Source organism: Pezoporus occidentalis, unplaced genomic scaffold (genome assembly GCF_034315485.1).
Source record: "Pezoporus occidentalis ecotype Australia unplaced genomic scaffold, CSIRO_AGI_Poc_V1 ctg155, whole genome shotgun sequence".
Taxonomy (NCBI): Eukaryota; Metazoa; Chordata; class Aves; order Psittaciformes; family Psittacidae; genus Pezoporus; species Pezoporus occidentalis.
Genome location: NW_026913372.1, coordinates 1,280,117 through 1,303,647, shown reverse-complemented (window position 1 = coordinate 1,303,647; position 23,531 = coordinate 1,280,117). Strand labels below are relative to the sequence as shown.

At 43.1% G+C, this 23,531-nt stretch overlaps 1 protein-coding gene across 2 annotated transcripts in view; it reads left to right on the top strand.

The window, feature by feature from the left end:
• COL13A1 (collagen type XIII alpha 1 chain) overlaps positions 1–9,064 on the top strand; it is a 130,776-nt gene extending 121,712 nt beyond the window's left edge. Inside the window, exons 46-49 of one of the 2 annotated variants that reach the window (XM_062611643.1) lie at positions 1,846–1,932; positions 2,883–2,960; positions 5,788–5,826; positions 6,698–9,064. In XM_062611643.1, the coding sequence (XP_062467627.1) occupies positions 1,846–1,932; positions 2,883–2,960; positions 5,788–5,826; positions 6,698–6,700 (207 nt within the window). In that variant the 3' untranslated portion in view covers positions 6,701–9,064. The other variant, XM_062611644.1, reaches the window with a different exon arrangement.
• Positions 9,065–23,531: the final 14,467 nt, after the last annotated feature.

Below are 23,531 nucleotides of genomic sequence, written 5' to 3'. Positions count from 1 at the left end.
TACCAAGCTGGTATCTTCACTGTTATTTTAATGCCCGTGTTTTTTCTTGTGTGTATGTGCGTCTTCCTCGCTCCTACAGGTCCACCTTTGTCCCCTTTATCCCTTCCTCCTCTTCTGCCATTCTTCCGGTTCCTTCCTCCTTCCTGCAGAGCAACCCATGCCACATTTTCCTGGATTATCCTCTGTGTTCCAGTGCTTGGTTCTGGGTGACTTCTCCTCATTTCCTCTCCTCTCCCATCCATTTCTCTTGCCAGCTTTGGGTTTAACACTTTTATTTTTTTTTGAAGAAGAAAAAGCAACCTGTGCTGTCTGATTTTATCCCTTAATTCCTTTAACCCTGCCCACAAGGATCCTAAATTCAGTTCCCTGTGCTGCAGCTCCTTCCCATTTTATGCTCAGCAGCTTTAAGAATTTCTTCTGTTACACATAAAGATTTGGTATAGGTATAACTGACAAATACCTGCACAACACCCTGCCTTGGCTGACCTGCTGCGGGTGGGATGTATCCTCCTTTGGTGAGGAGGGGCAACAGGGCATCTGGGCATTCCCTCAGCCCCTTTTGTGGCTGGCTTTCATTGCCTTAATGCTGCCCCTCCACAAGAGAGCAAATCTCCTCTTTGGCTGTGATTAATTGTTTCCTCCCTGTCCTGGCTCTGGTGTAACTCAACTTGGAGCCTGCAGAGAAATTGTGATATCAGACCATTGTAAGAATAGCACCTTCCTGGTGGTATGTCAGTGCTGCCAAACAAGAGGGCCAGGGACCAGTTGCTACCATGTGGTTGTACTGCTGAGGACCAGCCCTTTGTCTAGCAGGTTTTTTTTGGGAGCAACTACTCAGAGCATCCCAAAGGACAACCAGGCTGTGCAGATGCAGACTGGGAGGGCTGAGTACTTCCTTCCTGCATTCTCAGGCTTTTTTTTTTATTTAGCAATGCTGATGCACCCCAGCGCACAAACCACTGTAAGACTCGGGCAAGCACACCCATTCAAGTTAAAGCTTTGCTGCTCTGGGATATAGAAGTAATTTTAAATCTTAAAAAAAATTAAAACTAAAACTCCCAACCTTCCCTCCCCCGTAGAACCCACCCCCAAAACAGAAAACAAACCATGTCAGCTTTTAGGGAAGAGCTAGCAACCCCTGCTGGCAAAGAGTTTAATTAAACAGTTTAAGGGAAAGCTGCTAAACACTCGTTTACATTACGAATGACAATTCAGAGCAGTAAGAAAAGTACAGTCAACACAGGGCATCTATGGCAGCAGAGCCTTCTTACTGCAGTAGGAGAGCCTGCTTGGGGTCTGCTGCAGGCCTTGTTGTCTGAGGCACTAGGCATTGCCCCTGTGGCATTGGAGGAACCCTCCCACCTAGATGGAGACTGAGATGAGGTGGCACACTGGTGGCCAGGAGTCTTTTTCTCAGGCTGTGTGCCTAGGGTCAGCCAGTTCCCAGAAGGTACCTCTCTCTGAATGTATACTGTGCTGAACATATAGGCAGCCTAGAGAAGCAGTCTCATAATGACGGTACTGGTGGAGGAGGAGTTGTGCTCCCCTGGCTGACTATAGGCCTGCCTTAAAGTTCAGACACACTTTTAATCCCTTTGATGCAGAGCCCTTATGGTCTATCAGTGTGGGCTTTTAGCAATGACCAATGTGTTTATGCAGCTAAGTAACAATTAGTAGATCCATACGTTGTTTTTCACTTAACATCTCAAAGGGAGATTTCTCTTCCTTTAAAATGCTTCCTACATGTTTATCTTTTTTTTAAACTATCACTGACATTTGTTTGAAATGGATGATCCTAAAGCTTTTGTGTATTCTTTTTTTCTTGGACCAAACTATTATTTACAGGGGGAGAGGGGCAAGAAAGGCTCTAGAGGGTCTAAAGGGGATAAGGGAGACCAAGGAGCGCCTGGATTAGATGCACCCTGTCCGTTGGTATGTTCTGTTTCATCAAATGTATTGTTTTAAGATTTGTTGATGGGGAAGAAAGAAGGAAATCATAACACAAATAATGGTCTTGCAAAAGTACAACACTCAGATAAGGCCCAGCCTGGTTCCCACTGTAATCTGTGACAAAGCTGCTTTCTTCAGTGGGAAACCACTGATCCTCTGGGCAACCAGGCTGTTGAGTGACCATAGTTATATTCCTTCCTCTTCCAGAGCTCACAAAGGTTTGGAATACATGGGGGTGTCCCATGTGTGTGCTGGGAGCCCAGGGCTTTCTCCTTTGTGGATAGAGCCCTGTGTCTCCTTTGCTGGCTCTTCTCTGGAGATGTTTAATGTCATCGTGTCTATGTAATGGCAAAACCTGAATGCTGTTTTTCTTGCCTTGGAATAATGGCCAGCTGATGTGGTTGCCTGGGAGTGATACAGGGCACTTGAGCTGCATTACCCAGAGGGAAAATAAATATCAGTTATTTTTAATGGGATATGTTTCTGTCAAAATAGATTGTCTATAAATCTAGGCAAATTAATAAATATAAGAATATGTATACATTTCCATCTAAACTCAAATGCTGCAGCAAACACTGCCAAAAATCCTAGAAGTACTTGTGAATCATGCATCTAGAAATCCAGCTGCTGGGTTTCCTGGTGAGGATAGGGAGAATGGATCATTTCAGAATAGGTGAAAAACCATTCCCATCCTCTCAGATTTAACTCGGAGAAGTATCTCCTGACTTGTAGATTACAGAAAAAAACAATAAGGAAGCCACTACTACTGGCTACACAAACACAACTAAAACTGCAAACATGGGCCATCTGTGTTACGGGTATGCAGCAGAGTGCCCTGTGACAGTCCCAGTGGGGGACCTGGCCTCTCCTCCCATGACATGGAGGTGACTGGCATTAACTGAAATAACGATAGTGGTTGATTTCATAAACAGGGTCTCCGAGGTTTTAAAGGCGAGAAGGGTGAGCCGGGGTTACCTGGGCTGGACGGCCTGGATGCCCCATGCCCATTGGTATGGTGTACCTTCCCTTTCCTACATGCCTGTTTGCTTTTTGTATCTTGGTTGTCACTTTCTAATACCTCTGAACAGGTGCATGCCATAGAAACATCTGGCAATTCCTTCTTTACCTATCCCCACCCAAGCTGCATCACACTGCTGTTGTCAAAAACAGCCCCTTCCCTTCGTGCTATGATTCACAGCTGCTGTCAGCATTACCTTGTGGCATGAGGAAAAACATAACAGAAATGTGAACTTATTTACAACTGCCTCAATTCTTTCTTTGTCTTTGCTTCAGCATCTTTCAGTAGACTAACATACAAAGAACTGCCTCTGCACTGGCTTGGCTTTCTAGCAAGGAGCTGCCATGCTGATGTCCTTCAGTAACTCTATTTTTGAATGCTTGTACATGGCTAGCACAGCCTGACACTGCTCAGTATTAATCAGCCTATGCGTTAATATGACTGAAAAAAAAGTTATCCTCTTAAACATACTAACTGGACACATATCTCCCTTGATTTCTGCTAGATAATTCCTATTTGTGACTCTCCCCAGAAGTCCAAATGGTCCCATATCATCCAAGAAACTTGAATTTGGAATTGCCTGTTCCCGTAATACATTGGAACTTGTACTCTCATGCCCTTCAGGACCTTGTTTGGCATGACTATGTTTGCTTGAGGGTGGCTGTTCCAAGCTTTATGCTCACTTAAAAGGGTTTGATGCCATTTGCAAGGGATGGGATAGCAGTTAGTTCAACTAGCTGGAAAAATATGTCCCAGATGAAAAAAGCCCCATTCAGGTGGGAAGGTTTTCTTGGTTTCCTGAGGAAACTACCCCTGAAATTAAAAGTCTTTGTTGTTTGACCTTTGTGAAGATCTAGCATTAGTCTTCCTTCCAGCATTCCATCCTTTTTGAGAGTGCTGTTGTCTCTTTGGTAGACTACCTTTCTCTTTAATGTCTCTGCTCTCAGTTAGGATTCACCCCACATGGCTATATTAGAATGTATACTTCTTTTCATACCTCTTTTTATTAGTGGAGACTCAACAAAAAAATTTGGTGAAATAGAGATGCCATTGTTTTATATATATAGATAGTGTTCTGGCATGCAAGTTAGCTTGGGAATGTGAATAAGCATGGGTTTAGATCCAACCCAGTTAAAAGCTTAGCATACAGCTGACACATCCACGTGTGTAACTTGTGGAGGCCGTGACCTAATGCTTTACACATCTGAGATATGTGGAAAGAGATACTTGGTACTAATAAGCATGTTGCATTTCCATTCTTGGCAAAATCGCCTACAACAAACACTTCCTTGTGACCCTGGTCTTCCTTTGATCCCTAAGATATAACGCCCTGGCCTCCCATCCTTCATACACCTAACTTCCCATCTCCTCCTGCAATGCACTACACAGTCATTCTCACCACCACCAAAGTACCAATGGGAACACCACAATTTACCTGTAATTCAGTATTTCCACAGTGTGGGAGGGTGGGGGAGGAAGTAGCACAAGGAGGGCACAGTCCAGAAAATGCATTTGAAAAGCAGTATGATTGTAGCATCATGGCAACGGTCAGTTCATCAGTCCCTTGAAAGTGCATCTCCTTTAAATAGTTTATCAAGTTTTCTTGATACAGTACCATGCATTTGCTTTTCTGTTTGGTGTTTTTTCCCCTCTCACCTTCACAAATGGCATGATACGCACTTCAGATCTCTCACACAGTACTTGAAGAAGTGACAACTAAGTCATTTCAATAAAGAAATGTGCCTGCATTGTGCGCTGTACAAGTTCACTCCCTGCTCCTGAGTTTTCTTGGGGAATAGAAACAGCCCACGAATCCAACACACAGAACAGAATTTTTGGGCTTCTCATGTCAGAGGTGTATCTCCTTACATCTGACTCTCCCTCCTGCTCAAAAGCAGGAGATTAAGCGTCACTGACATAATTCCTCCTTTTCTCACATCAATTTAGGCTTCGCTGAGATGAAATTAATGGCAGTAATTCACAAAAGCATTTCCCAGCAAAACAGTCTCAGTCTTTTAGAAGCCACAGCCTTTAAAGTATTCAACCCTCTTCAGCATTAAAACGAAACAGTCACATCCCCACTTTGGGATGTGTAGTCCAAGACTTCAGGGTTGCAGAAGTGCCAGTGGAGTTTTGCAGAAATCTCACTGACCTGACTGAGGCAAAAGCCCCTCTCAGGGAGTCAGCTGAGACCTCTTCAGCCAGCACCCGGTCTGCCCTGCTGCTTGCCTTCCTAATTTCACTGGAGCAAGATCTTCTCAGAAGCAAGAGGGGGCAGCTGGGCAGTCTCTCACATGATAAAGCAAACCTTTTAACAGGGCAGAAAAGAAATGGAATTTTTCTCCAGACTCCCCTTGGGACCCAAGGTCAGTGCTGCCTGTTTGCTATAACCTCAGCATTACAGAGTCAAGCCCGATGACACAGATCAGCCATCTCGCGCTTTCCACTGCCAACTTCCTGTAGTACTTTTCTAGCTGAATGGGACCTCCTGTGTTCCCCCCTACCTTCAGGGGAGCCTAGAAAAATACCTTCCTCAGTGAAGAATGAGAATGAGCCTACAGACCCTATGAACATAAGTCCTTGCATCACCCGCAGGCAACCCCCCTCTTCAGCCCCAACCCTCTCTTCAAGCTACACTGGTTATGTTAGCCAGAAGTCTGGGTCATTCCAGAAGGGTGAGGAATATCTTTCAGGCTATTCCTCCAGCCCTGCTTCAGACTGTTTGTTGCAGCTGTAATAGTTAACCCATGCCTTCTTTCCTCAATCTTAGTGCTATTTTCTGTGTCCTAAACTGCTATTTCATCCATCTTTTTTTGCAGGGGGAAGACGGCCTTCCAGTTCAAGGCTGCTGGAATAAGGTAAATCCTGGAAGTGTTGTGACTGGGCTGACCTGGCAGTGCTACAGGTCCTGCTGATGTTTTGCAACGAGTCTGGCTAAGATCAAAAGAGGTGTGGAGGCATGCATGAGACTTCCAGGACCACACCCCTGAAAGCAACAAGCAAAACTTTTCCTTGTTTGTATACTGCAGTTTAGCTTTATGGACTAAAAAGAGAGAATTGTATTTGTAGCCTTTAAGCTGCCTGGCCTTGAAGTGCTCCAATACTTGCAAAAAGATTTGGTTTCCACCTAGTCAACTCTTATTACTAAAGGTTGGGAGCTGGCATACCCTAGGTAACCTGGGTGCCACGGGAGGCTGATGGGAGCAGGACAGACGTTCACACTTGTTTCAGCAGAGCCCCCATGGGGCTTTCAGCACCAGATTCCCCTGAGCTCCTGCTGAGGGGTGTCCTGGTAGCACAGGACTTAGGGCTGCTTAGCTCAATTCTGGGCTAGCACTGAGAGGGGGTGTAATACCTGTCCCCTCCACTCTCCCTTTGTTTCTGATGGTTCATCTACCTCAGGAGTCTCCTTCTGAGGTGTCACTCCTCAGGGTCTAGCCCACCTTCAGTACCTGCTGTGTGCATTAATGCCCAAAGTCAAGCCACAGTGGTAGGAAGGAAGTGGAGGTAGACAGTCAGCCTGAATTGAACTTCACATCCCCACTGCCCAGGGCAGTGGAAAGGATCTCTGCTGAGATCCAGCACCATTTCTTTTCCTCCTGGAAACCCCAGAGCCAGCTTCCCTAACACTGTCCTTCCATCCCATGAAGCAGTCCTTCCCCCTGCTGAGCTGTCACTAACAATTGTTGGTGAATTGTCACTAACACTCATTTACATTTTCTTTTGCAGTGATGATTCTAACCCTGGACTGGCCTGTGTGTGTTACTGTACATAGAATATTTATTTTTATACAGTGTTCTTCTCTGACATGCCGAAAGTTATGCATTTTTACAAATTATCAAAAAGCCGCGTATTTTTTGTACAGAAAATACTAGATCTCCCTTCTTCCCCATTTGTCAGTTCTCTGTATAATTCTATGTCTGCTTTATGCTTGTTTTGTCATGGAGTACAGCTGTAATATTTACATGATATTTGTGCACACATGATGAATATAGGAACTTAATAAATTATTGCATTAAAAGTGCCCGAAGGAACTGCCCTGTATAGATTTAAGGGTCATTTTCATTTTCCAAGCTGGAATCATTCATGAATATTTCAAAATCTTATGTATTTTTTATTAAAGCAAAAAAGTAACAATTTAGTTGGGACTAAATTAAGGCGTTGCTGAAAACCTCCCAGTAGCCACTGTACACTGGGAATGTAGAGATTCCATGATTAATAACTATCAAACAAGGACTGTTTCTCGATCAGATTCAGAGCATCAAGCACAGCCCCCTGCCAGCTCCTCAAGAGGCTGCTCCTTGGGCATGCGGGAATGGTAACACCTTCTCCAGGAGCTGTGGAGTTACCTTGTACAAAGAGAATCTCCTAGTCTCTTGTCTCTGGCTAAAATGGAGCACTTCCCATGGGCAGGAATAACTCTCAGGACAATGAGCCCTGGTCAGCAAGAAATTCTAAAATCTTTCTAAATTGCAGGCTTGCAAGTAGCTGCACTAAAGCCTATGGCAGAATACCCCAGTGATATCCTAATGGGTGTTTATTGCAGAAATCAGTCCACATGGCTTTTTAGAAATGTTGACCAAAGGTCGCATGCAGATTTGCAGTGTCAGTAATGATTTGCATCTGTGCATCTTAATTATCCCTCCTGACCTCCCTTTGTTAATGCCTCAAGTCTGAACTACTCATCAAGAAAATTTATACTATTAGACCAAAGTGAACATCACAATATACTTTTCTTAGAAAATGGGCAAAGGAGTGGAAGGCTAAATCTGTTCCCTGAAACATGTCCCCTTTCCTTGACCCTTCAAGTAAGGGGGAAAGACAGTTTGCAACCCAGAAGTTTCTGGGTGATAGAGAGAAGTGTCGGTATTTAAAGATCTCTGCAGAGATCAGTTACCCACAAGCAGTAATTCATTAGTTAGACTGAGACACTAAGGTCCTGCTCTTAACACAGCCACTATAAAAGGAGCTAAGCACCCTCTCCCACAGCACCACTATATAGCTTTTACCACCAGAGTTCCTGCAGCGCTGTACATACGGATCACAGGCTGCGCACAACGGCTTCCCCTGGCTGCAGCTGTGTCAGCTGAGGTGGTCACCACCACAACCACGTCCTGCACTCTGCTATTCATCTGTTTATAAACTGTTACTTTTTTCCAACTGATTCCACGCAACCTTTTAGCACCACCAGAGTATGATAGAGGGAGAGATGTGCTTCCCTTGTGCACAACAGCCTGCGGGGACTGCCCGTGGAAACGAGCCCGGCCCCTGACTGTTCCAATCCATTTGTCATTTTGCCCTTTCAGAAATCCATTGGACTTTATCTAAACAACAGCGAGGTTTCTACCATGCTGTGTCACTGGCCTCCCCTTCCCACAGGCTATTCCTGACTCAGATTGCTCTCAGTTTGGAAACTCCTTGCAACTTTCAACCTAAACTAATTCATGGTATTCACAACCATTTCTTCTCATGCCAACATTGTCCTTTGGATGAAACTTTTCCATGCATGATGTTCTCATGAGATGATTGGAGAAGCTGAAATGGCACAGAAAGAACTGCAGAGCCATGAGAGATTCATGTTTGGTTTTTCAGTAATGTATCTCATTAATGTAAGACCCAGCTCCCTGTTATAAGTCTTTGCAGCTGTGAAGCTAATTGGAACAGCACTTCTTTAAATGAATGCCACACAAGTGTGGTGTTTTAATTGCACACCTGTTAACTACAAAACAGTTACTAAAGACCCAAACAGGCAGCCTAGTGGTGCCTTGTTTTGGAAGGTTATGGTAGTAGCAGCAGTGAATTTCTACCCCAGTCTTGTAGTGCTCAGCCCACAAGGTAGGTGGTTTGGATGTTTTAGCTCCTTCTTAAAATGCTGGCTCTCTTTAATCCTCAAAAACTTACAGCTCCCTCACAGAACCTGTCAGTATTTCCTGTTCCCTTTGATGTTGGTAGTGTATTTTTGGTTTGTAACTTACTTGTGATTGCATTGCATGGGATTGCCTTTGCTTGGGTTTGCCTGAGCTAAAAGCAAACAGACTGTACATCTGTTATGTTGTCTTGATACTGCTACTGAAAGGTAAAGGAGTCTTAAGATGATATTGTATCTGGTTTATTTCTTGGGCTGTTTTTTGGCTGATATATTGGTGAGAAAGCTTTTACCTGAGGCACAGGGGACCTTGAAATGCAATTGCCAGAACTCCTGAAAGTAGCTGAGCTGTGCTAGCAAAGAGGCAGGGAAGGAGGGATAGGTTGAGCAAAATAAGTTTGATTTTTATGTGCTTCCAGCTTTGCCCCAGTGTAACTCTTCTGTTACCAGTGGAGATGCTCCTGACTTACAAGCCACAAGAGGCTTTGGTGCCACAGCTTCTATAGCACTTACCTACTTTCTGTCAGCAAATGCAGACATGCACAGAGCGTCAACACATGCTGTTATCCTCATGTCTTTTTTCTTCTTCATGATCTTGGATCATTCTGTCCATATCATTGGTTGGTTTCAAATTAGCTGCTGGACTCTAAAGATGCTTTATGTGGGCAGCAGAATCCATGACCTTCCGAGACTTGTTTAATGCTTCTTTTGGCACACCCTGAAAAAGCTGAACATAATTCAGCAAAAAGCATTTTTAGACCTTTCTGAATATGATCGTTTGGAGGAGAGTCTGCCAACTTGAAAAACTGTTTCATTTTTACTTTCCTTTGAAAACCAGCAGCCCCTTTTCCATCTTGGCAAAAGGAATTGTTAGGCTCCAGCTGTAAAGAAAACTCGGCTCTTGGAGCTAATTCTCAAGGGCGCTGAGGTAGCTGATTCACACTGGTTTCTTTAGGAAGCAGGTATCTAAGTGGGAGTTGTACACCAAAATGCTTCTATGAATTCGGCCTCTGACACTAAATGCTGATAGGTGCTACCCAGTGTGTACGGGTATTTCACCAGTCCCACAGTGCCTCTCTAAGTTTTGCCTCTGTTGGGCATCAAGTTGTGAGTGTCTCATACAGCTGACTACCAAGAGAACTCAGCAATTCAGGCAGCATATGCAGAGGGAGAGGGAAAGGACCTGAGATTATCTGCAGCATTTGTTTAGAAGGTGAAAGATAACTGATCTACTGCTGGGGAAAAACTGTATGTAAGATACCTGCTCACCTATCATAAGGGTCAGAAAATGGTGACAAACGTTCCCTGGGGCTGCTGCAGATCACAACATGGTTTTTTTTCACTGTATTAGATAACCATTTCAGATGGCTGTTCCTACAGCCCCTGATACCAGTATAATCTCATTGGCCACTGGTGATGAACCAGAGGTTGTGAATCAGTGAAATTTCACTGATCAGCTGCTCTTTCCAAACATAAGCAATTTGCATTTCAAGAAGAACCTGAAAGGTAAAAGCTGGGCTTGCACCACCCTGAATGTGACAGCTCAGTTTCAGGATCCATCTCTACCAAAACCTGTAACTAGGTTGCTGTAACTGATGATTATTGCTGTTAATTCTGCCTGGCCGCTTTCATGTGAACCCATTTGTCTGCTATTTCAAGGGTCAAACTCCTTGGCTGATAGCCAAAAAGTGAGACAAATCTGAGGGTGCAGAAGCTTGGGAAATGACAGCACAATGGAAGGAGAAGAAGAACCTTCCTGAAGATTTGCTGGAGATGTTTTGCAAGTTCCTTCCCTGGAGCTTGGGAAGAGTTCTTCAACTGCACACCAGGAATCTGTGCCAGATGCTGCCTGCTGGGGCTGCAGGAGCTTGGGGTGCCAACACTTTCTGTTTTGCTTTCTGTACTCTCCCAGAGGCCAGAGGCAGGGTTTGAAAATGACACCATTTATATTCCTTTTCTTTGGTCATTTTCACTTCTTTCTATTATTGTGGTCAGACTCTTCCGATGAAGAATTGGGCTCATTTTCCAGCAGCTGCTGTATAAATGAGTGCAAGACATGGACAATATTTCAGGGGGGGATCCTTTGATGCAAGAAAGAAATCCTTCTTGAACAATTAACTTCAGAAAAGTCGGTGAACCCCCACGTTAGTTCAGAGTGCTGCTCAGAGAGGACATGGAAAAACTTTTTGCTACCGTTCTGATCGCAGACTTTCACCTACATCATTGATGATTCCGTCTTTAACCTTTTCATCACAAACTTCCTTCTCCTGTTAATTATAAAAAAAAGTGATGGGTGTTTTTTTGCCAAAAAGGGAAAAAAGCACACTGGATTTTGAAGGCATGAAATACTTTGTCAGAGGAGGAGAATGTGGAGTGTGGAAAAAAAACTGGTTTCACTGAATAATTCCTTTGCTTCCTGTACTTCTGCTTTGGTTTCCACCACGCACACTGGATGCATTTTGTCTGGAGCCCTTCAGAAATGTTATTTTGCTGGCCCATTAAGGCCCTTTTGTGGGTACTTCTAAGCAGATGTACTTCCAGATGGAAAATGAGGATTGTTGAAGTCTGTTTCATACATACAGTGAAGAAAAATAAAGATTTGACAAAGTGCTGAGGGGTGCAGAGGACGTTTCCCAGCTGCCTGAAGGGCAGAATATACAACTCGGGATACTTCATACCAACTGCTGCACAAATCTGGCATCCCTTATTCGGCTCCCATTGCTGAAGGTTAAATACTGTTCACATGTAAGCTATGGGGTCTTCCCACCACAGCTCTTGCAATTTATCTTAAAAAATGCTAAAATTAATTATTAAGTGCATATCTTATGAACATGACTCGTAGCATGTCTTGCTCGCTGAGTGCATTGGGAATCCTAGTTGCCCAAGCACTAAACCACATATTTAACTTTGAACGTGTGATTCCTTTTGGCCTAACTGATGCTATCTGCATAATTTAAGTATTCTGGTGAACTGGGGCCATTATTATTGGAGTTAATGAATGATATTATCTAAATCATTAAGCAGAACTAAATGATACGCAATTCACATTACAGTTCAGAGAGAAAGTGCTGACTTCAAGTTAAAAGTGATGTCTTTTAAATCAGAGCAAGTCCAGAAAGCAATAGCCTTCCTTCAGCCACCCTTTGTCAGCTCAGCTGGAATAATCCTGACCTTCTGATAAGGACAGCTGTAGCTGGCACCTATCTCTTCTCATTGGTGAGGGGAAGGTCTACTGTTAAAATAATTCCAGGATTACAAGGAAGTTCTACTTTCAGTTCATCTGAAGAACTGCAGTTCTTTAAGACTTCTAACAGAGGTATTCAGCAAGTAGAGTATTGGGGCATGGAACTGTTTCAGTTAGGAACCAGGCTGAGGAAAGGGTGAAGTTATTTTACTTGTATTTTTATTTTTACTTTTATTTTGTGGGGGGAGGAGGGAGAACCTGACCAGAACTGCAGGCGGTAGGTGCGCTTTTTCCTTCTTTTTTTTAATGAAAACAATTAGATCTATAGTTTGATAATGTGACTTTTACTTTTTATTAATGACTGGGGGGGGGGGTGCGATTTGTTTGCTCTTCAGTGTTTTCTTCTAGGTATATTTTTAATGGGCTTTTGGAATAAGCGTGTAAAAATTCCTCACCCAAAATGTCCTAAGGACATTCCTACTGTGTTTTGTCTCCCTGAGTTCAGTAGCAAAACGGTGCTTTCTAGAGGCGAACCAGTTTTCAGTGGTGACAATCCATCCACGCAGGCCGCCCCCAGGGACCAGGTACCAGCGACTTCTCCCAGACAAAATGGTGTCTCCAAAACACTTTTACATTTACTGAACTGAAAAGGGCTATGGGAGGGACCACTCCGTTGCAAGTGGTCTCCTCCAATCTTAGGTGGTCTGTCAGGAAGCAGTTAGTCTGGCAAGAGTCGCGGTGTCCTCTTCAGCAGCATTCTGCAGCCTGAGCTCCCAGGCTTAGCTACAGAGCTCTGGAAGAGCAACTAAAGGAAACATTTTTCCTTGAGAATGGCAAGCTCTTGGTAGGTACCTATGAAAATGGTGTTGTTTCCCCCTGTTGTTTTCCCCTCCTCTAAATCCAGCAATGCACCCCCATTACCTTTAGGCTTTGCTTCACACTGAGCCTACATTCAAATGCTTTGCTGGATGAGGGTTTCCTTGTACACTTTTTGGGGTTTGGGTTGCTTTTACATTAAGGGTGTTGTGTTTATTTTCCCTGCTTTTGTCCCTGTTGCTTCCAGATCTTTGTCCCAGACAAAAGAGCTACTTTCTTTCCTGCATTTTCAGAAGACCTGTTGGTCACATTTGGATCACTTTCCCACCTGCTTTTATTATCTACCTTTCCTGCTGTACTTCCTCCTTTCTTGTGTACCCCTTCGTTGTCGAACATTTTGATCTGATGAAAACATCAGGGCAAAACATGCATTAAACCTGTGGATGTTTGGAGGTGTTTTTTGGAGTTGACTGCAAAGGTTCTACTGTTTAAAATGCTAGGTAGGCAGACCAGTTTAGCTTTGCAGATTTCTTATGACTTTGCTTGTTGAAGTTATTTAATAAATTTGTTGTTTTTTTTTTAAGCAGACTCAGAATTACTCAAAATACTGCAGATTTTTTCTTTTACAGAAAAAACTGCTAACACTTCTTTTTGCTGCAAAACATGACTTTGTTGACCTGCTGTCACAAGGTTTAGTAGGTCAGACATGTTAAGGATAGGTATGAGAGGACTGGTTGTGAAACTTATGGGTTTGAACTAGCATTCTTGCTTCCCATTGCACGCTGTTTGTCAGTCCATTGTCTGTGGCAGGGGTGTGCTGGGAGTGTGAAATTCCATTTTATGATAATTCCATTGTTTTTTCACATCAATGTTTCAAAATATTGCTTCAGTAAATCTTCCCTTCTACTCTCCTGCAAAGATTTGCTTTTACTCTCGTGTTGCACACCACCAGCAGTGCCACAGACCAAGCAGTTTCACCCTTTTTGGGAGTCTTTCAAGGGACTGTGCTAGCTCCTGAAATTCCACAGCTGTTTCTGCAGTGGTATTTTGCCAGTGAAAAGGAGAAATAGACATTTGGCAGCAAGACTGGGTAGGTCACCATAAGCAGAATCCTTCTCTGAGCCTGGCTCCTAGCTATTCGCTTGCCTGGCTCATAGCTATTTGCTTGTTACCTCCTCCATTACCTCTCCCTTCACTGTGCCAGCAGAGCTGTCTGTGTGGTCGCCGAATGACCCTGCCAAGAACTGACCTACCTTAAAAACCAGCCCCTCAAAACAACAGAGCACCAAAAGTGAGAAAGCAAAAAGGAAAGCTTACGCCAGCGTGGCCACAGAAGTGCGCATGGACCAGCAGTCTGTGACTGCACTAATGGCAAGGGAGCATGAAGAAGGGAGGTGGAGCAGAAGCAGCAGGCAAGGCACCACAGGAGAGGCCTCCAGTGGCCCAATCTAGGATGCTTCTCAGCTGCCGCATGCACTTAACACTAAATCATTCTTTCCACTTTAACCAAACAGGATTACTCTGCTATTCCTTCTTGTCCCTCGCCGTTTAAATTTAAATGTCGGGTAAATTGGGGCAGAATGTTGTCCTTGTCGTGTTTCCTCCTGCCCTGATAAAAGGAGAACTGGGAGCATCCCCTTCATGCAGGGCGTAATGGCCTGACTCCACAACAGTCTCATAGTTCTTCATGATGCAAAATCAACTCCAGATGTTGAACAGCACAGTAATGGGAGGGAGTTTTTGATTTATGGGGAAAGCCTGCAGATATCATGGGCTCTTCAAAGGTACAACTCACAGTGCCAGATCTCCGGGCTATATCTATGTTACTAATTGGTGCAGTATGAGAATAGTAGGTCTAAAGAGCACAACATGTCCCCACCAAGGAACTGTCTGGTTTCAGGAGACTTAATTTTTGACTGCCCTAGTCTGGCTTAGGGGTTAGCGAACCACTAATCACTCCCATTAGTGGTTGGGACATAGGATGTGTGCTACTGGAGCTCACCTTCTGCTTCTGTTTTGTCTAGTGGGAATACATTTGGTGTATTCAGAGGCTGTTTTGTGCTGTGATCCAAAGCACAACATGTGGACACGATCTAGAGATTTGCTTTGAAGGTACAGCTCTGATTTGGAACTTGGTGCCAACACAACATGCAAGGCTACAGCCTGCAACGTGCTCTGAACCATGCTGTGCCATGTGGAAGCCTGTCTTGCCAAGTGGGTGGGAGCAGAATGTTGTCCACGCTTGTGAGTTAGCCCTACCAAGAAAGCTGTGGGGTGCCAAGACACCCCGTTAGCATTTGGAGTCCTCAGAGCACAGAAAACTGCTTCCCTTGTGTACTTTCCCCACTCCTGGAATGCTTGAGTCATTGGCACTGCCCCTGTTTCTCATCTTTATAGAATTTGGACACCAAATTCTCTGATACAGGGACACTTTCTGTCAAAGATCTGTTCATCAGCCAACATCAGTCAAACATGAATGGCCTCATCACTGCAGGAGAAGGATTTCTGAAGCAATTTATTCTTGTTACATATCTGGTTTCCTTGACTTTTACAAGATATTTTACTACTTTTCCCCCTTTGGTGGCATAGAATGTACAATATTTAATATACCTGTAGTGAAGTGATGAGTCGTGAGTAGATCTTGTCAGGGCATTGTTTCTGCATATCTCTTACATACAGTGATTGTTTGAGTCATTTAAATCTGAATACACTTTTTACACTTTTTTTATATTGAACTTTTTAGCCTGTATATTAAATATCCAATGCTATTTAGCATTCATTAATGTAAGTGCTGTAATATACTTTTTGTGTTACCAGTAATTATTCCTGTCATTGTATTAATTCTAAGACATTATTTTGACTTCTTTTGGTAGAGTTTAGCTACTTGGAATTTTTTGGCCTTCAAGAAAATTCCACACTAAACAATTGCTAGAATGAAGAGAAGAAAGGGCTGTTCTTTCCCATAATCTTTTTAACCTCAGTAGGAGTTTCTTCAGCTAAAATGAGCATTTGCTTTTTCTTTTCCACTTTTTCCTTGCTAATGTGATAACATTGATTTGCTTTGTCTTTTAATCCTGGAAAATCTGAATTCCATGTTGACCATTTCTGTCAATATTGTAGAAAACCAGAGACAGCTGTTCCATAAAGTGTTTCTGATCATAACAACTAAAATACTGTAATTACTTTGCTTTTCTCTACTAATCTTTTTCCACCATCAAGTTTTTAGCAAGTGATATATGTGATAACAGTTGAGAAGACATTAAAGGATTAAACACTTAACATGTACAAAGAAAGGGATTCGGTTGAATTATTTCCATCTCTATGAATGAAAAATAGCTTATGAACTTTAATGCAGAACAAAAGCTGTGCCTTGGATACCTGTTTCTTGTGTCCATTACCTAATCCAGTAGCTGCAATGAAACCACATCTGTACTTGGAACTAGGGGAAATTTAAATAACTCCCTGAATCACTGCTCAGTACTAAATCAAGTTCAGTTTTGTAAAAGGAAACTGCTGCTTAATTATAGCATCCTTAAAGCTTTGCTCCACCTTCTTGTAAAAAATGGAGAGTTTGTATGTTTAATCAATGAGTATCCATTTATCAGATACAGAAATACTGCTCATCTTATTCAGAAGTGATGTTTTTCATTATGATGAAAACTGCTACGCACGAGCTGTATGTTGCTATTTAAATACCTTAGGTTATTTACTACATCATTATGAGAATACAGATGGGAGATTCCAGGACAAAGTTAATTTAGGAAATGGACTCTTGCAAAACCGAAGGAGGGATTAGAAAAACAGGTGGGAGGTAATGAACTTGTCTTGGACTGGATGGTTGTTACAATGGTAAATGTGGCACCATATTTAAAGTGTCATCCCATCATTTTCCAAGAGGAGTCTGATGAATTCCCTGTGCCTTATGTTGAAGCTTTACACCTTTGTGTCAATGCTTTAGTAAGGTTTCTATTTTAATTTGTGTGCCGTACATATTCCAGTACAATCTGCATTTGTTGCATACAATGTACATACTTTCTTCTCCCTTTTGTAAAGATACCTGTTTACTTACATAGTTTGTCTTTTGTAAATGACAGCTAATGCAAATAATAAACCATAAATTCACTTACACATCGTCTTTCCATTTGGGGATGGAGTTTGGGTTAATATCCTAAGGCAATCACGCCATCTGCTGTTCGCCAGTCAGACCCAGTCATGACGGAAGGAGGTGGGTAATTGCAACCGGCTCGGCAGAGGATCAGAAGTGTTAGACATACTGTTATCACCAGCGCTATGAAAGCAGACGGTCCCAGCGCTAAGGGGAAGGCAGCAATATCAGCCGAGCTCTGGTACTGGACACTGGGGAACCTGCATGGCAATAACAGAGCCTGAACCCCTCCATTGTATCAATAGCATTATTGGAGCTTTTTCTTAAGATATGAATTAATCAACCATAAAACAGAAAGTGAGCAGCTGAAAGAGTGAGTGCAGAGGGGACAGAGCCAAGATATCAGGTTGTGATTTTCAGCTTTGTCTTTCTTGTACTGTCTGTCTTTCCTCAAAATTGACAGAATCAATAAGGTGGTGTCCGCCTACCCCAAGCCCCAAGAGTTAACAGCTATTTGCTAAGGGATCCTACCTAAGGTAAAATGTTCACTCAGTTTCTGAGCTAATCCCCTGCTAATAGGGGAAGTGGTGGAGGGTAACAAACCGAATGGCTGAGCCTTTGGTGAGTGCATCTGGGGATAGCAGAATGTTGCCTTGTTTTTAGCAAGGCATGGTAATACAGGGGGAAGGTGACTTTGGTTTCAATGGTCATAACAGCGATTACGATGATTGGACTATACCCCACAGTGATATATTTCTCTCATCTAATGTTAGGTATTGGAAACCTAGACATCTACATTGGAGCAAGTTTCCCTTGGCTCCTTTTGCAGCCAAAGGGGGAAAGTTGGCAGCCCCAAGAGCATCCATCTCTCCCTCTCCGCTCTGCTTAGAGTATGATTTCTCTGAATCAAGACTGATATTTACTCCTCCTCTCCTGTATGTGTAGGTTTGTGCCTGTTGTTAGCCCAGAGGGCACACATGCACTGACACAGTGGTAACTCCTTGAAATGAAAGTGATTTGCTGAAAAATCTTTAGCTCTTGAGCTGCCAGACATGAAAAGTGCATGCCTCCCTCCTGATCTCCTCTGGGTACGCATATCATGAGGCAAAATCCCCAAGGAGCTGAATGTGACTGATACATTACGTTAGACAGAAAAATGACCATGTTGGTATGCTCCAACTATGAAAGGTGGATGTGTTTGAAACATATAATTTCTACCATTCTTTAGGGCTGTAAGGTCACTCTTGCTTTGTAAAACTGATGGCTCCTGGATGCATCCTGTTATTCCCTGGGAGAGTAGTAAAATTTTGCACTTGTGCAATAAACAGATGTTTTGGAGGCTTGCTGAGTACTGCCTCAGACAAACATGAGACCCAGAGCTAGGCTTATTTCAATGCATCTTCCTTATTTATAGGTCACATTTTGAGACTTTCAGTTATTCCTGTCCTTCCCCTTCCAAGGACTGTCATAAGCAGGAAAATAAAGTCTGTTATTTTAATGATGTAAATGAACTGTTTTAAATCAAACCCAGGAACAATTGTGAAAGCAGACAAACAAGCAGGGCTGTCCTATGAAATTTCTCTGGAAAGAACTTGGAGCTTAATGGTCCCATACAGAAAGACAATGAGCTTGTAAACCTCACCAGAGAAAGGAAAGGTGTGTCACAGCTCCAAGTTATACCAAAGAGCATAACTGCAACGGGACAAAGATCTTTACTAGCACAGGGAAAACTGATCACACATAACTACACAAGATCCCACTGCAACATTGTGAGAAGTGGGAAACGTGATTTAGTTTTGTGAGCGAGATGCCAGTTTGCTAAGAAAGTATCCTGCAGTACAGATCTGGAGTGATCTGTAGCACAGTGACTTGATCAAATGGTGCAATGACACCGTGTTACATATTTGCTCCTCCAACAAAGAAATGTAGTTCTACACAATGCCAAAACCAAAACACGACTGCGTCAGAAGCCTCCCAGGCACCTGCAGGGATGTGTCACTTCCTGCACCAAAAGACTCTGCTAGAGTAAAACCAAACATTTTGTTGCTAATAGTTGGCTTCAAGAAATTCACACATATTACAGAGACAGACGCTTCTCTGCCCCTTAGATTGGCAGTGTTTGTTTACCATATTAATCTGTGGCCAACTGCATCACTCACAAATGTATTGCTTTATCAGCGCAACTTTCCTTAAACTCACATCCTGACATAGGTTTTTTTTTACCAGTTAAAAATCAAATTTGCAGTCCCTTTGAGGCACAGAGCCTCAAGGGAATCAGCTGTGTCCTTTCTCTTACCACCCCTCAGCTTCCTCAGCTACAAGTGCTGACTTGTTTAATTCTTCAGGAAAGCCATCCCATATGTGTGGCTGCCACACCAGTTTCCCCTGCACCTTATTCGTTTTTGGCTACTGTTTCTCAGCTGAGGAGAGGAATTTCTCAACTGAACACAATGTTGTTTTCTGGGTTCCCTTCTTCTTTTTCTTTTTTTTTTTTTTCTGTGATGCTGACAGACTCGTAAATCTCCATTGACAAAAAAAGGACATGATTATTCAAACATTTGTCTTAAATTAGTATTTTTATGTGAATGACTGAGAAATAATTGAATCAAGAGAATGATCTCTGCAGCCTCCATTGATGTGTTTAAGTAGCAAAGATTAAAACACTTTTTTAAATAATAAGGATGAAAACACTGAGGTTTTTAAGCTAATAAGCAGCATTTATCTTCTAGAATCATTGGTGTTTGGACAGGAAGGATCTCTCTCCTTGTTTATGCGTTAGGTAATCTGTGACATTTGAAGACAGCTCAACCGTCAGCCTACCTTAAACACAATGGCAGAATCTGACACAAAAACATGTAACTCTGAAGTGTATGGGATGCTCTAATTTTAAAAATATTACTATAAGACAGTTCTCCAAAAAGGCAGGATTTAGCTTTTCTGGCTTCTTTAAGAAGAAAAGCTCACTGTACACAACCTACTAGCACAGTAACCCCACAAACAGTATAGAGGAGGGATTAAAAAATAGCTTGGGGGCAGGGGTGGTGTCAATACAGAAATATGGATTATTTGCAAAACCCAGCTATTACATCTGTTATTTACTGCCACAATATACACACACACATCAACTTTGATTGTATTAGGTTATCCTAATGACATGACAACATTTACACTGATTTGATAAAATTCCTGGATTATATATGCCCTTAAAATAGAGCTTTCAGAGTACTTGACATTACTGTACTGCCAGGACAACCCTGGATGCCTGCCAGCCTAAGCAAGAGCAAAGCTGTATCTCTTGGTTCTGAAGCTATGAAATATTCATTACAATGTTTGAGACTTAACAGCTTCTGCCCAAAAGTTCGAGTGCCATAAACAGGCTGTTTTTTTCCAATAGCTGGAGAATTAGTCAGTCTATAAATGCTCCATCAATAGCTACGTTGTTTATTTTGACAGACTAACAGATTGTATTTGCATTTGGAAGTCAACTGGCAGATGGTCTCTGCACAACCTAGCGAGGGCAGGCTCCGCTCCTGCTGATTGGGAATAGCTCTCTTCTAATCCAGCATCACAAGTTTTTGTTTTGAAGAACTAGTTAGTTAGTAACGATTCTTCCCTAAACAACTGGATCGAGGTGGCCAGAGCATACAGCTAGTGGGACCTATCTTGGACTTCCAGTCACCTTCTGCATTACAGGATTTGCAAATATAGCCACCCTGCCAATTCTCACCATGTGGTTTAGGTGACCTACTGCTCATCACTTTTCCACTGCAGCCTTAGAGTTCAGCGCTAAACTTGGAGCTGGAGAGAAAAACCCATGTATCTTGGTGGCTCTAAATAAGCAAGTGGTTCCAAACATGCAGTTACTGCAGAACAACTCACGCAGGGTATCTCTCTGAATCCTGCCTTACTCTGATCCCTTCTACTAAAAAATTGTTTATTCTTGTGCGACAAAGCAACTCAGAATCTTCCAGAAACATTTGAAGCAATATAAAACACATATGTAATGCTGCTAACATTTAGGTTAAGATAAGCTGTATCCACTGGAAGAAGAAATAACGAGGTAGAATTTACAGCTGGACAATTAAAAAACACAGAGGTAGGAAAATTGGTATTAAAATTCAGACCTCTATGATTGACTTGAAAAAAGGTGGTACACTATGAAGGTCTTTGCACTCCTCCTCTCTCACACTTGTCCAGCATTCCTGTTTCCTTCAGTCTCCTGCAGCGGGAAGGCCGAGATATGATTTGTGTATCAGTGGCGATTCCTTGGCCATTGCAAGGGCAGAGAAGCATCTGGGTTTTCTCCATCCCAGTGCTGCTTCCCTGAACACAGACTCTTCCTAAGCAGCAATAACAAGCAGCAGAAACCAGCTGCAGAACAGGAGTTCCCTTCTCTCATAGCTGCTCTACTGAATTAGATTCCTATTTGAAGGAATATGAAAGCTGTGTTAGGAGGCCACAGCCCCATACTCACTGGATGAGGTAAGCCTCTTAGAAACCTGTGACATTTGATGACCACGTTGAAAGTCAAATGTGAAGAGGAGGCCCCCCCTTATACCAGTTCATTTCATCTGATCCATCTGAACGGCATATACTTAGGTGGTGGATGTGAAAACCACATAATTAAAGCTGGTAATATGCCTGAATGGAAGGGCACTGTTGCCTGTAAACAGAGAAATGATCTTGTAAACAGAATGAGTGGTCCTAACGCTGAAAGTTTGTCTTGCATAGAAGACAATTTCTTTCCTTTAAAGACCTCCTACATGTTTGTGTTGTTAGCATACAGCAACTATTTGATGTCAATCTGAAACAAACTGGGAATGCTCTCAGAAATTTATGATATTTATTTTGTCTCATCTCAAACTATTTTTAATTACAAAGCTATGCACCACAGGCATAACTGCTCGGATTACTGGATGCAATTATTTGTATCTTGAAATAGAAAAATGTAAATGCTCTCCTCCTTTTCACAGGGGTTTTACATGGCCTTTCATTTTTATGCTTAGTACTTGAAAATCTTTGTATTCCTCCTACCCTCCCAGTATGGTTCAATACATTTACATTCTACAGATACCTTTTTTCCTTGCTAAGTTCAAAGTCTTAACAGGGAAGATCTGAGTAAGACTTCTCCTTACATGTAAGATAATTCAAACTCATATATGTGAGCTTTTCTCCTATGGTTTCAAAGCATTTTGACCTGTTTTCAAAAAGAAGAGGGGAAGAGAATAGACTCTAAAGCATTAATCCACCGAAGTACATTAGATCTCTTACTCACTGGATTGCTTAAAACCAAAGTATCTTTATTTCCATTTTAAGTGACAGTTAAAATACAGCCATGTTTAGTGAAATCCTTTACCCAGGCTCACAGAGCAGCTGAGAAAGCCATAGGTCCTCAGTTCATGCCCTCTTTCTCTGGGAGATGGTGTGGTCCACAATTAACACAACCTGAAGAAATTCTTTATGTTGCTTTTTTTCCCCACTAAATGCAATTCCATACAGACATAAAAGTTTACTTCGGCAAAGTCAAAAAACAAACTCCAGGAAGCCAGTGAATCTTCGTGACTTTTTTTGCAGGGACAAAGGGAAAGCTGAAAGCATGGATGCCTCTTTATCGCTCCGTTCTGTTGTTCCCAGACACCCTCCTGAACACTGCATGCGAGTTATGCTGATCCGGGTTAACACTCTATCTCCCAGGGCATTAGAGCAGCTCCCAGATATTTTTAAAGCGAAATGAGTGCAATGATGCAAAATGCTTGTACGGGAATGACGATATAAACCCACTTGCATGTAAAAATATCCCTGAGATCAGTTTAAGAGGTGTAGCCCTGCTCTCTTCTGTTTGCATCAGTCTGCATCACGTATTTGGCGCTGCCAACGGACGCGCTGTGAGACTCGTAATACAATCACTTATTGCGTGTCTTGGAGCTCAAGCTCTTGAATCCGTGTAACTGTGGGGAAAACAAAAACCACCTCAGCTTTCATTTAGAAAGCAAGTTAAGTTTGCAGTCTTCCTGGCTGAGTTGAAAAGCTTGTGACCGCCTATAAACGCTCCAATGCAACAAGACACAAAGAGCTGTCAGTACTCTTTGTTACGGTCGTTTTAAGCCAGTTCGGGGATGCTGCAACACTTGGATTAAATGCACCGCACCAAGAGGCGCAGGTCACCTTGCCTTGGGATATGGGGATGGGCGGCTCCCTCCCTAACAAAAACCAGGGAGGGTGTGCGGAGGGCACCTCAAAACCCATCCCTGCCGATCAGCCCAAGCTAGGACCCCCTAGAAACCTCTGCGTTTCCTAACTCCTTCACCCTGTGAGAAGGATGGCAAACTACGCATTTTCCCTTTATGCTCCCGAGCACTGCAAGCCCCGCAGCTCCCGCGGTCTGGGGTCAGGGGAGCCCTTTCTCTGCTGGGCGTGCGTGGGGTGGGCAGCGATGGAGGAGGCGGGGAGGGGGTGCCTGTGGGAAGGCGGCAGCAGCGGCGGCAGCCCTGGGGCCCGGGCAAGGAGGAGCGGCGCGATGCCTGGGAGGGCGGCAGCGATAGGGGGGCTGTTGCAAGCCCGGGCTGCAGTGACTCCTCCTAGAGGCGGTATG